Source organism: Caretta caretta, chromosome 4 (assembly GCF_965140235.1).
Source record: "Caretta caretta isolate rCarCar2 chromosome 4, rCarCar1.hap1, whole genome shotgun sequence".
In the NCBI taxonomy this organism is placed as follows: Eukaryota; Metazoa; Chordata; order Testudines; family Cheloniidae; genus Caretta; species Caretta caretta.
Genome location: NC_134209.1, coordinates 24,561,102 through 24,574,121, shown reverse-complemented (window position 1 = coordinate 24,574,121; position 13,020 = coordinate 24,561,102). Strand labels below are relative to the sequence as shown.

At 40.2% G+C, this 13,020-nt stretch overlaps 1 protein-coding gene across 1 annotated transcript; it reads right to left on the bottom strand.

Moving 5' to 3' along the window:
- Positions 1-3,435: 3,435 nt before the first annotated feature.
- CCNG2 (cyclin G2) lies at positions 3,436-12,761 on the bottom strand. Its single transcript, XM_048847287.2, has 8 exons — positions 12,657-12,761; positions 10,870-11,007; positions 9,175-9,312; positions 7,963-8,213; positions 7,711-7,789; positions 7,528-7,626; positions 6,258-6,463; positions 3,436-5,015 (listed from the first exon to the last, which is right to left on the bottom strand). Exons 2-8 carry the CDS (start codon positions 11,005-11,007, stop codon positions 4,910-4,912), a joined length of 1,017 nt encoding a protein of 338 aa, XP_048703244.2. The 5' UTR covers positions 12,657-12,761; the 3' UTR covers positions 3,436-4,909.
- Between the last annotated feature and the right edge of the window lie 259 nt (positions 12,762-13,020).

The window sequence follows — 13,020 nt, the reverse complement described above, 5'->3', positions numbered from 1 at the left end:
TGTTTGGAATGAATGAATTAGGGGAAGCGTGATGGTGGTACCAATTGTAGTACAGCACAAGGAATCCAGTTTTCGTGTCACCTTGGGAGACTTGGCCTTTTTTGTCATACTTTGGCTTGTAATTACACTGTAAGACCTTTGGGGCTGGCCAGCATTTTCTATTTGGTTACACAGTCCCTACGACAACAGGGCTCTGATCCCTGATGGGGGTTACTGCTATTTCCACAATACAAGTAAATTATTAGCATTATTTGTAGAACAGCAGAAGCTAGAAGCCCTAGCTGAGAGCAGGACGCTACTGTGCTAGGCCTTGTACATACACACAGAAGTGATGGTCTTAGCCCAAAACAGCTTTTTTTCTGAACGGACGAGAGCAGGGCTAGGAGAAAGGAAGGAAAACTACAGGCTGTGTTTCTGCCGGGGGCCGAGAAAATGGCTGTTCTGTTCCTAATACAATCACACTAACGTGTCTCTGCCAGGAGCTGAATTGGCATGGGGACTGTACTGCCTTCTCTTGATCCTTAGATATGCTTACTACGAAGTGGGTTAAAGCAGATTGTTTAAAGCAGCACCCTCAGACACTTGACAAATAGAACTTTACTTTCCAGAACTACCACTATCCTATGTTTAAGAAAAGTGCCTTCACTTTCCATAAGTTTTTTTTAGTAAGGCAAAGCTACACTAAAACATTAACCTACACCCTACCTTACGTATTCAGAATCAGTTTAATATTAAACAAACCTGGCTAAAGCTTCTGGCTTGCAGGCTGGGAAGGCTGCCTCCTCCGAGTACACTAAAAGAGTAAATTTCTAAATACTTATCTTCTTTTTTGGCACTTCTGTGTCCACACTGTGACAAAGCCACACCTGACCCCGAGAAGAGTGGTGGAATGCTGCTATATCAGCCTTAGAGTAGTAAAGGCCCTTTCCACCCCCATGAGCTGAAAAGGTTACTTCATGTTAACAAGGCCCACCTGAGTCCAATTAAGGCCTGTTTGTGACCTTTACAAACCCCTCTCCTGGTGAGAGGGGGAGGAGAAATGAGAAAGAAGCTGCAGCAGGGAGAAAAGGCTGGTCTCTTTCCCATAGGGGAAGCAACCAAGCTAACTGCTGTTTGGCACCCAGAAGCCAGCATAATAAGTCAACACCCCAGAGAATGGGCAGGGAAAGGTATTCCCTCTGAGTATTTCTCAGCTAAACAAAAGAAACAACTTGGGCCTAACGTGAGGCCCACTTTGTAAATACTGAAAAATAAACCAGAGAGGAATTAAACACACAAAATACCCCACCAACAACCCTCTCCAGAGTCAAACTGATTTACTCCAGGCCCACACTGCCAAAGGGAGAAATGTTGATGCCAATGAGGTGCCTGGGTGTGAAAGCTTTTCCATTACAAGAACAGTCCATATATTATTAACCACAACTCCATAAGAGAAGTCACATTTTTCCAAGGTGAAAGTCTTGCTGCTAACAATAAAATCAATCATTCTATTTAAAACGTAGATCCTTCACTGCAGCATTAAGTAAGGCAGTCGGGGATCTTAAGGAAGTTGCTATTTTGTCATAAAATGAACCTCTAATTTCCTCCCAAAACTGTAATTCCTGACCACAACCACCACATGTATAAGTATGTTTCCCTTTGACATGTTTCTCAAAAATTCTAAAAATGTCATTTCTTCCGTACAAAGCTCTCTCCCTTGGGTGGTAGAAACAGCAGTAGACGCAGCCTTCTCAACACTGGAGAAGTCTTGCAAACAGATGCAACTATGGATCTGAGCATCTCAAAACAGTTGTTTACCACTACTTCACTCCTGTGACATCAGGAAGCATAATCACTGCTCATGCTGTAATTTTTTTACTATTTAACTATTCCTTTTTGCATGTACATATACTCAGAACATTATCGAATGTTCTGAGTATATGTACATGCACAGCAAACTTAAAATCCATTTTTGTTGAAATTCCAAGAACTTGAGGCTACAGAATATAGCCACTTGGGGGTGGTTTTTTCACAGCTTACATGAATGAATAAGCTTACTTCATGGGTCAGACATCCGATGAAGTGAGCTGTAGTTCACGAAAGCTTATGCTCAAATAAATTTGTTAGTCTCCAAGGTGCCTCAAGTACTCCTTTTCTTTTTGCGAATACAGACTAAACACGGCTGCTACTCTGAAACCTGTTCAAAGACAGTAAGTCTAGCTGCCTCTGGTTGAAGGCCAGTGGACTAGTTGTCTTTAATGCCAAGGCTTGGGTTTGAGCTAAACTTATCTTGAGCTTTAGGACATGTGTTTAAGAGTTGAAGGTTATTGAAAACCAAGATCTTAATTTTTTTTAATGTAGAAAATGAGAGCCAGTCATATGCAATAATGCTACCATATTCTGAGTAATTTGGTTGAGGCACATAGGCTAGCAGACATCTCATGCAATTCACGCTAGAGCCATCTAAAACCACTGTTCAGAAGACAGGCTAAGTGACATGTGGTGTGAATATACAACACACTGCTGAGGGAAAAGGGAATTTATGGTAGAAGTCAAGCCCCCCAGTAGCCTAGCACAGAGCAGTAATCACAACCTAATACTGTTAACTGACAAACTATAGTAAAGTTGATAGTTACAGTGCTAGGGAAGAATGCCCAACTCCATCCAGAACATGTAATAGTGTCAGTTCCAGGACTCTGAGATGCAGTGGAGTTAGTGGTAGGCTGACGGCAACTAGAATTAGATAAATTCATGGAGAATAGGTCCATCACTGACTACTAGCCAAGATGGCCAAGGATGCAACCCCACGCTCAGGCATCCCTAAGCCTCCAACGGCCAGAAGCTGGGACTGAACAACAGGGAATGGATCAATTAATAATTGCCCAGTTCTATTCATTCCTTCTGAAGCACATGGCACCGGCCACTGTCAGAAGACAGGCTACTAGGCTAGGTAGATCATTGGTCTGACCCCATCTGACTTATGTAATGGCATACAAAGTCTAAAAACATTAAGGAAAGACTGAGCAAAAGTGTATAATTAGCTGATCTTATTTTCTTTGGCAAAGGAGAAGCCAATCTGTGATAGGAATTTTCTTAGTTGGAGGCAACAGAAAATTTTGCCTAGATAGGTTAGGTTTTCTCCTGTGATTAAATCAGAACTTAGTTAAGCAAAATCACTATGTAGAGCCATTTTAGAAATCTTTTAAACAATTATCTAGTATGTTACAATTCATGAATCAAAAACAGTATCAAAGTCTAGTTAGCTAGGCTCTTACTAGAGACCCAATCTATAAAAATCTAGCATATAAAGGACACCATTTTCCTTTAAATTTTTCAGAAAAGCCTTAAATAGTCCCGGTAGAAAAGTTTCAGACAAAGCCAGTTTTCAGTATATAGAGCAGCTGATATAACTTTACTGAGAAGTCTTAGATTGCAGTAGATTTACACAAACAGAAATACAACTGCTTTATTTTTATTCTGAACTGAAGCAAAACAGTAGGTTTAATAACCTTTATCAGAGGTTGGGTTCAGAAAATATCTTGTTGGATGTTAAGGCCTGCTGTAGAAAAAGCAAGACTTCAATATACAGTATTTGTATCATAGAGAATACACAATAAATTAATATCCACATGCATGCTACCTACAGAAAGTTACATACACAATGTAAAAAAATACAGTCCTTTTTTGTTCATTTAAAGTTAAGATTTTTCTGTACATTTTTAAAATTTACATTTTTTATACATTTTGTAAACTTTTGTATAAGTTTATAAAACTGAAAGCATAACACATTTAGGAACTTACGTCCCCATTCACATCTGCGCACCATACTAGAAAGATGTTTACTTCTACGTTAAACTTTAGCTTGTCATTTTTTTGCCCCTTCATTTTTACATTGGCACTACCATGCATTTACCGTTATTCTACGGAGTGAATTTCCTCATTTGCTAGCTGTCCATATTCGAGTGAAATGCAATCATACTAATCGGTGTGCTTGAACAAAAATGCAAAAAAATTACCAAGTTTCTGCCATTATATCAACCACTTTATCAACTTCACATTTACCTGACATTTCTGCATAATACCAACTCTTCTTGCACTAACAGCTTTCACATAAGCATGCAAACCAGTCTGATTATGGATTTAGTCATTTGACAGTGGAAGAATACTGAAATCAACTACAAGGATTAAATATTTAGAGGAATGTAAATTTACCAAATTTAACATGTTAATACTTCTAGTCTAATAGTATGAATTGACATGTTCACACTAAGTTTTTAAACATTGAAGTTCATATTATGAAATTCAGCATAAGCTTATCTGCATTAGTTTAAAATGAAAATGCTAAAATAAACCCTGGCACATACATACTAGACTATCATTCATATGAATGGGTTTAAAGGTATTTAAGTCTATATTCCTCCCAAAATAGATCATGCATACTCCTGATTAAAATCTTTGCTTTTTAAACTTAAGGAATCCTTGTTTAAAATCCTTAGAGTACACCATTAAAATATATAATTTTGGTTAAAATACTTCCTGCCCCAAAAGAAATGAGTACAATAGAGCACATACAACCTCTTTTCTTGAAGATTGTGTGCGCACTCTAAAGCAGTTTTACCATTTGAAATACTAGCCCATTATGCTGTGAGACCGAATTCAGCAAGGTACTTTTCCACATGCATCATTTTACTCACACGAGTAGTCCACTTCAGGACTGTGGCTGTGTTTAAGTATTTTGCTGAACGGGCACCTAAATGGCTGTTTAAATCAGAATTCTAAAAAAGGCAGGCCTTATAAGCACTTATGTATTCCACAGCAACTCTTGCCTGGATACCACCTACTCATTTATTATTGCCAAGAAAACCTATGGTACATTTAAAAATTGTACTCTAGTGCAATCAAATTGCTAAGACTGACAGTTGAGAGCTTTTCATGTAGATTTAGGTTTGAGGTCAAAGAAGAAGTTGCCTTCTAGATCACTAGGAGAACTGCTAAGACTTTCTTCTCCACAGCTCATGTCTTCACAGGAGTCTTCGCTAAAAGAGAAGGAAGAGTTATTTGTAATTTACTCAAGTAATGACGACTACACAAGCAGCCATGAAGATAGCAACCTTTATTTTTTTTTGATCCCACGTTTTCTCATTAAATATTTTGTTCCTATAGACGTATTGAGTTGCTGTGGAATGTCAGGTGCCAATGAAATTCAAAAGCTCTTCATACTTTTAGTTCTACAGAATTTCATTCCACTGGCAAAGAGATTTCAAAAATATTAGAAAAAAAAAGCTTGTATTACTAGTTACTGTGCTCCCAATGCTCAAATCACAGCACATTCGCAAGCGTTGGACCTAGTTTTTAAATCCACTAGCATGATTATGCTACTGCTTATTAACTAACACGAACAGGCACTGTACGTCTTATTACTATATTTATACTGTTGTGTGAAATGGCACTGCTACTAGTTTCTTTAAAATGTTTAGTATCGACAACCATCCAAGTTACTAAAGGTTTTATACGACTGCCATTTAAGTCAACAGATGTAGGATCAGACTGCTGTGCAAAGAACTCATCTAGTTAGGGACTACTGCATATTGTAAAATGGGGCCCAGCAGGGGCAATCACTTCCACAAGCAATTACATGGACCCAAAGCTATGCAGGGGAACCCCACAAACTCTGGGGGCACAAGGACACAGATGGTGCCTCATCAGCATCTGGACTTGGAGCCAAACTGCTCCAGAGACTCCAGCCAGTAGGAGCAGCCAAACACCTTTCTACAATTTTGACTGGACTTCCTTTGCCCTATGTTGATTGGCTGTTTGCTCCAGCACTGTCCCTTCCTCTCCTTCTGCTGTCCCTCACCTTCCCTTAAATTTGATTCCCAAACATGCTAACTTTTTAGCTACAGTCCTTTAAGAAACTGTTGAAACAAAAATTAACATGGACTAAAGTGACAAAAAGCCAACAATAAAACTATTTGTTTATGGAACATTTGGGTTGCAGTCCTTAAAATTAAATTTCTGGGAGCTGCTAAGTTAGATCATGCCACATGACTTCAACTGCTTGGGAAAACTGAGGTGATTTTCTAGTTACCCAAGCAATATATAGTTTTGGAGATTTAAGTCAGTTTGGACGGCAACCAGAAAGACTACACTTCCTTAAGCAACTGTTCATGCAAATAAGAACTACTGAATCAAATCTATTTTTATGACTACATGTCACCACAATGCTTGCAGAAACTAACAAATCAGTGAAAACCAGCAACTTAGGAAATGTTACTTACCTCTCACTTTCATTGAAACATCCAACCTCTGGTATAGTTGGCAACTCAGGAACACTGCAGTAACTACTTTGTAGATTCTGGGCTGTACGTCTTGAAACAATCCAAACTAACTTCTTATGATCTGGTTTGCAACATTCAGGAGAAGAATAATCTGCTAGGCATTTGGAAACCAACTCTCGCCAGTAGAGTAAGTCACTATCACTTATCTTAAAGAAAAAAAAAAGAGTGAGAAAAACATCTAATTAGTTATACTGCAGACAGTCTAGAATGAGGCCCCCTCACCTTTACAAACATGCTGGCATGTAAATCAAGTGATATGCTGCTGAAGTAATGGACTAAAAAGTCAGTCTTTCACTTTTCAAATTCAGCTCCTTTAGCATGGCCTAAGACAATCTTGTGCGATATAGCGTGAAGCTGACAGTTCAAATAAAATTCATGTTGCCTTTAAGTTAAAGACAGGTTTAAGCAAACGAGCCAGTTAGTCCCTGCCTCATAACACACAATGCATGCCAGTATAACTCAGAACCCTGAATCTTAGGATTTTCACACAGTAACAAAACAGTAGAGTTATCTGTTATACTATTTAATGTCTATTAAGAACATTAAAATTGTATAGTGACAATGATTTTATGAAGGATGTCAGACAAAACTATTCAGAGCTAGGAAATATGAAATAATTTCTCCAGGGCTGAGATCACCACCATAATCATCATTTCAGGTTAAATAAATCTGGGTAGATTTGTTTGTTGTAAAGTCTTGGTTTTATTGTACACTTAAAGTTAAGACAAAAGCACTCAGCTATACTAGTTTCACTAATGCTTTTAAGACAATACCTTTGACTTTTTCTATATATTTAACATCTTTAGTGTGAGAAGAAAAAATCAACAGGTACATTTACATAGACCACATTTTAAGTGTCATGTTTAAGCCCCTTTCCATGTAAGAAGCAGGACGACAGGGGAGCTTCCTCGGATCCACATATTTAAGTAGACTGGGTAAGATGAAGAACTTAACAGGTTCTTAATCATATAAGCATCCAATAAGACCCTTCTATCAGATTGCTTCTTGGTAAAGAAGAGAGCGCAAAGTGTATTCATGTAATTTTGTCTTAGTGGTATGGTATGTTTTACACCTCAAGATGCTAAGGGGAAGGGTGCTGGTATTATCCAACATCTTATGGTTGTGTTCAGGATGCCCATGGTTAGGAAAGTGGTACTTCATCATTCAGTGCTAAAGCCAACAGGTAAACAAGCCATTTAAAATAGTTTACCTTTGAATGCTTTTGAACACGCAGAACAATTTCAAACAGCTCAATGGATTTTAAAGTCTGAACTTCCAGAGTGAGAAGACACAAGGCCAATATGGATGGCTGGAAGTACAAAAAACACACTTAGCATACACAAATCAAAATCCAGTTATGAATTACTAAGCAAAACAATTTAAATGTACATACTTTTGCTTTAGAGAAGACTAATCGGCAGTTGCAAGCTTTCAGCTGTGCTTCCAATTTGTCAAGGTTCAGGATTTCTTTCCTACAAATAATAAAAGAGAACAACATTTGTACTCAAGTAAAAACTAAGATTAAAAGATGGCGATTTTTAAGCTAAAGTCAGAATTTAATGAGACTTCTAAAAGGGGGGAAAAGGGTCTTATAACCATGACAGATCATTGGAGATAATGGTATAGGATATATAACTACACTTACTTTTCTGAGGTATGACAGAGTACAATAGTATGGTACAAGTGCAAAAAGGTTAAGGCAGTAGTAGCTTTAAATTCAAAGTGCAGTTTTTCCGAAATTATTTTTTCCATCCGTTTCAGGTCGGAAACAGTGCATTTACATTGGCTAATCCGGATGACATCATGAGTGGACGGAATATTGCATTCCTCTTCAATGACTTGGGAAGCCAGTTGAAAACAACAGACTCCAATGCAAGATAAATGCTTAGGTTTCACCTGAAAAAAAAAAAACCCACACATTTATCAATTGTTACACCTGTGACAACCTAGTGACCCACATGATGTTACTATGGAAGTACCATGTTTAAAAGCCACACAACCTTTACAGTTAAACACGAAGCATTTCATGTTTTAGGCTGCAAATTCTTTTGGGTAGGACTGTCATGTATGTTTGTACAACACCCAGCTAAACAGAGATTTAGCCTGGTTGAGACCTCTAGGCACTACTACAATATAAACATTAAGTAAAAGATTTAGACTGCATTTACTGGTACATGATGCCTGTCTAACCAAATCCTATATATAAAATGCACTTTGTCAAGGTAGTTTCACTAGAAAGGTACCTGCAAAGTGATATCAGTATAACAGAAAAATAAGGAAGAAAATTAGGAAGAAAAAAAAAGTTCACTAATGCAAATCCTGAAATGCACAACTTCCAGAGGCCATGAGGGGAACCAATTCCATATCTGAGCCCCCTCTACTGAGAATAGTCCAGCAATGCATTCTTGAAGCAGTTCCACTGGACTATACATTAATACTACATATAGGTTGGCCATAGTTATACAGATTTCTCAATACTCCAAGATTAGTTTGCAAAATATTGTGACTCATCTTATTTCATGAACATTATAGGCTTTTAAAGGCAAGAACCAGAACCATATTTTTTGTTTACCTATGTAGAGTTATGTGCAAAGTTATGATAACATATAAATATCGGATAGTCACTCTAAGAATCTTATCTGTCGTGAAGTGACCTACCCACTTCTGATCTAGGAAGTAGGAGCTATCACAGGATGTTGCTAACCAGGACACAGGAATTACAATTGTTTATTAAAGAATCTCGATTGTTTTTTACCTTCGTTCAAAGCAAACCTCATGAATGTAAAACTAAACGGAAGTATGCATATTCAACACAAGGATCTTTGCCATAGTAGTACTTCTTCCCCATTCAAGATACCTTCATAAGAGCCAAGAATCTGTCCAGAATGTTGACAGCCAGGACAAACGTTTCAGTTGTAAATCCAAAAAAACTGGTCAGACTCCACAGATCTTCAACCTTGGCATTCCTTAGTCTTGGACATAAAGTGTTTTCATTCTGCAATGAAATGAGCAAAATCAGCATTTACCAACACTATATAATGCAGTGTCATCTGTTTTAGAAGTAGGCAAGCAGATGGCAAATAGTCTCTTAAAAGAAGTACATTGTGAAAACAGTGAATTTTTTAATTTACCGAACAGGGGGTAAGTTATCCTACAGAGCCTCACAACAAACCCACGGTGTTTGGACTGAAGGCCAAACCTTCTAAGTCAACTTAGTACAAAATCCAGTATAACCACATTTATAATATGCATTTGTTTTTAAAAGACAATTGTTACCAAAATATATATAAACAGAACAAGCCCTGACCTCAGGGTGTGGGCAAAGGCTGCAGAAAAATTCCTGTATTAAATGGAGTTCCTTCTACACTCCACCAGAATGCAAAAATTAAACCCATTATGAGCCCTGCTTGTATTGAGGGACCACTGTAGACATATGATTTGTAGGCATCTAGATAGGGGTGCCCCTGGAGCTACCTGTGGGATAATACAGATTACTCATCAAAATTCCTCTTTATAGTATCCAATTAAAGTATTCCATATTCAGCTGAAATTCAGAAAAGCTCATTGGGTCACTTCTACGGAGATCATTAAAATACTAAATTACATGAGATGACACTTCACATGTCTTTGGTTAAATGTATTTTTGAAGCCCATTACCCTTAATTATCTGTCTCCACTGCCTAATTTGTCAAGATACCCCAGTAGTTTACAACCTCAAGAACTGTTCTAGTTGTTTGTACAGTGCTTTGAAGACATAAAGCACTACAATGTAAGCATATCATTAAAATCTACAAGAATCCAACAATAGCTTCTGTACCTGAAGGCACACAAGATAGAAACATTAATATTAAAATAAGTTTCTTTACCTAAGCTATTAACTTCATATTGAAATCAGTGGGGCTCTGTACCTGCTGACTGAGTTCAGCAGGAGTCTGCCCAGTAGGATTAGGGCATTAGACCCCAACTCAGGAAAGCATCCCTAGAGCCTTGCAAATCTGCAGCTATCCACGGACCATTTTTGTGGATTACGGATGGATGCAGATCCAAATTTTATATACTAGAGCCCTGCAAATCTACAGCTATCCACAGACCATTTTTGCAGATCACAGATCAGATGCAGATACAAAACTCACCTTATTTTTTTAACTAGTTCTTCTATTAATGAAGATATCTAGTGGATTTAAGTGTTGGAATTTAAAGACAGTTCACGGCACATAATATATACATTTATTTTAAATTAAAATACCTCCACAAACACATAAAAAGGATGTTTATATAGAAAAAAAATGATAATGGGATTTTTAAAGACATGCGTTTCTACTGGTATTCAGTTTCCTACAAGTTTGTTTCTATAAAACCCAAGTTGTGTATTAAATCTGAACTAACAGCATCGCTTTGCTTTACTATTTATCTTCGTGTACTGCAATTCCCTAGTGTAAAACTACAGCAGAGCTTTTGATAGTTACACAGCTAGTTCTCATTGCAATGGATCAACCTCATGAATGATTAACTCTTCCACCCCTAGAGTCAAAGCTCTCCTCCTGCTCCTCACCTCAGCAGTGCGCTCAATCAGGCTCAGCCCCTTCTCCCGAGGTTGAAACTTCAATTCTTGCTCCAAATGTAGATTTAACTGCTTGAACAGCCAGAAAGCTTCATTGCTCATTTGTTCTTCAGCCCCCAAATCCTTCATCTTAATAGGAAAACAAATCTCAGTGTTAGGTAGCTTGCCACTGAATGAAAATTAGACAATGGAGTCAGACAGGATCTACAGACACAAATACCAGTGTGAAACATTCCAAGTCCAACTTTAGCAACACTTATTCCCCTTGTCTTGCCAATGAAACATTCTATCTTCACTTGAGAAAAAGCTTAGGGTGGTGTACTTAGTCCTACCCTTCTGTGGGGAAAGGAGACTGGGATGAATTGGGAGAAGATGGTGATATACACTTCCCACCCTGAAGAGGGAGGGGAGAGAAGAGAGGAGTCGCTCCTGTGACAGTGTGGGTGGGTTTGGCAATTGCTGTTGGGTTTGGGGTGTTGTCTCCTACACTGACCCAGGGAGATCTCTGATCTGATTTGTTATTAAACAAAACAATAATACTGGAGAGGGACGTTCAGCAGCAACAGTTCAATGCCTTACAGAAATTAATCACACTGCATTTCAGTTAGGTGGTTGGAGACACACAATGGCTTCTGGCCACTCTCTACTCAAAAAAAAAAACCCCAAAAACCAGCAGTACTTGTGGCACCTTAGAGACTAAAAATTTAATTGGGCATAAGTCGGAGAACACTTCAACCTCCCTGGTCACTCAATTTCAGACCTAAAAGTTGCAATTCTCCTACAAAAAAACTTCAAAAACAGACTCCAACGAGAAACTGCAAAATTGGAATTAATTTGCAAACTGGACACCATTAAATTAGGTTTGAATAAAGACTGGGAGTGTAATGACCCATCCACAAGTTACTCACACCTTCTTGTCAACTGTTTGAAATGGGCCATCCTCATTATCACTACAAAAGTTTTTTTTCTCCTGCTGACAACAGCCCACCTTAATGGATTAGTCTCCTTACAGCTGGTATGGTAACACCCATTTTTTCATGTTCTCTGTGTATAGATATCTTCCTACTGTATTTTCCACTGCACGCATCCGATGAAGTGGGTTTTAGCCCATGAAAGCTTATGCCCAAATAAATTTGTCAGTTTCTAAGGTGCCACAAGTAGGCTTTGGTTTTTTTGCCAGTACAGACTAACAGGGCTGCCACTCTGAAACCTCTCTACTCAAACCATCTCAAGGTTTAATTTTTGCCAGGCTCTCCCCATCTAATCTAGGTATGTTTTAGAAATCATTGAATCAGTACATTGAAATGATCAGGCTCTTTATACACTTAAATTACCAGTCACCCACCATGGCGTGCGGGGGAGGGGGCGTCTTTGTTCAACAACTGAAACTTATCACAAGGAGAGAGGAGGAGAGGGAAAGAGAAACAAAACAAAGGGAGGTGGCTCAGCAGCCCTAAGAAAGCCAGACCCACTATGGGGCAGGAGGCACTGGGGCAGACAGCTCTGCCTTCGCACAGTGCCCCGCACAAAGGGGTCCCGACTAGGGTGCCACCAGTTCTCAGACACATAAGTAGCCCCCTCCCCCTCTTCCCAGCCCCCCCACTCCCCCTCTTCCCAGCCCCCTCCCCCCCCAGCACCAACGGCTCCCCCTTTCTCCCGCCCCCCGCGACTGCTCCCAGCCCCCCCCTTGCTCCCCACCACCAACGGCTCGCTCCCCCCCCCACCAGCCGCAGCCCCTCCCCCCGGCCCCCCACCGCTCCCGGGGCGGCCCCTAATACCTCTCCGCAGCGCTGTTCCCCCCCGGCCGGAGAAGCGGGGCCGGGGGCGGGGGGGTGAAGCGGAGCTCGGGGCGGGGGGCGATTCCAGCCTCTTGTCACCGCAGAATCGCGCAGCGGCCCCGATCCCGGCCCCGCATCCAGGCGGCGACCGTCACCCGCGAGCGGCCCGCGCAGCCCCGGCCGCCCGTCCCGCACTCACTGCACGGGCGGCGGCGGCAGCAGCAGCACCATCGCCGCCGCCTTCCCCGCGGGCGCCGAGCGAGGGGCAGCTGAGGCCACAGCAAAATGGAGGCGGCTGGGCTGGCCGGCTCTCCGTCCCCTCCGCTCAGCCCCGTCACGTGACCCGCCCCGCCCCCTTGTTTTT

Excerpts from the sequence above, each read along its gene's own strand:
- CCNG2 (XM_048847287.2), bottom strand. The coding sequence starts at position 11,007 with ATGAAGGATTTGGGGGCTGAAGAACAAATGAGCAATGAAGCTTTCTGG. Across the intron at positions 9,313-10,869 it reads TGATTGAGCGCACTGCTGAG|AATGAAAACACTTTATGTCC; the intron begins GTGAGGAGCAGG and ends ATTTCATTGCAG. Across the intron at positions 5,016-6,257 it reads TGTTTCAATGAAAGTGAGAG|CGAAGACTCCTGTGAAGACA; the intron begins GTAAGTAACATT and ends CTTCTCTTTTAG.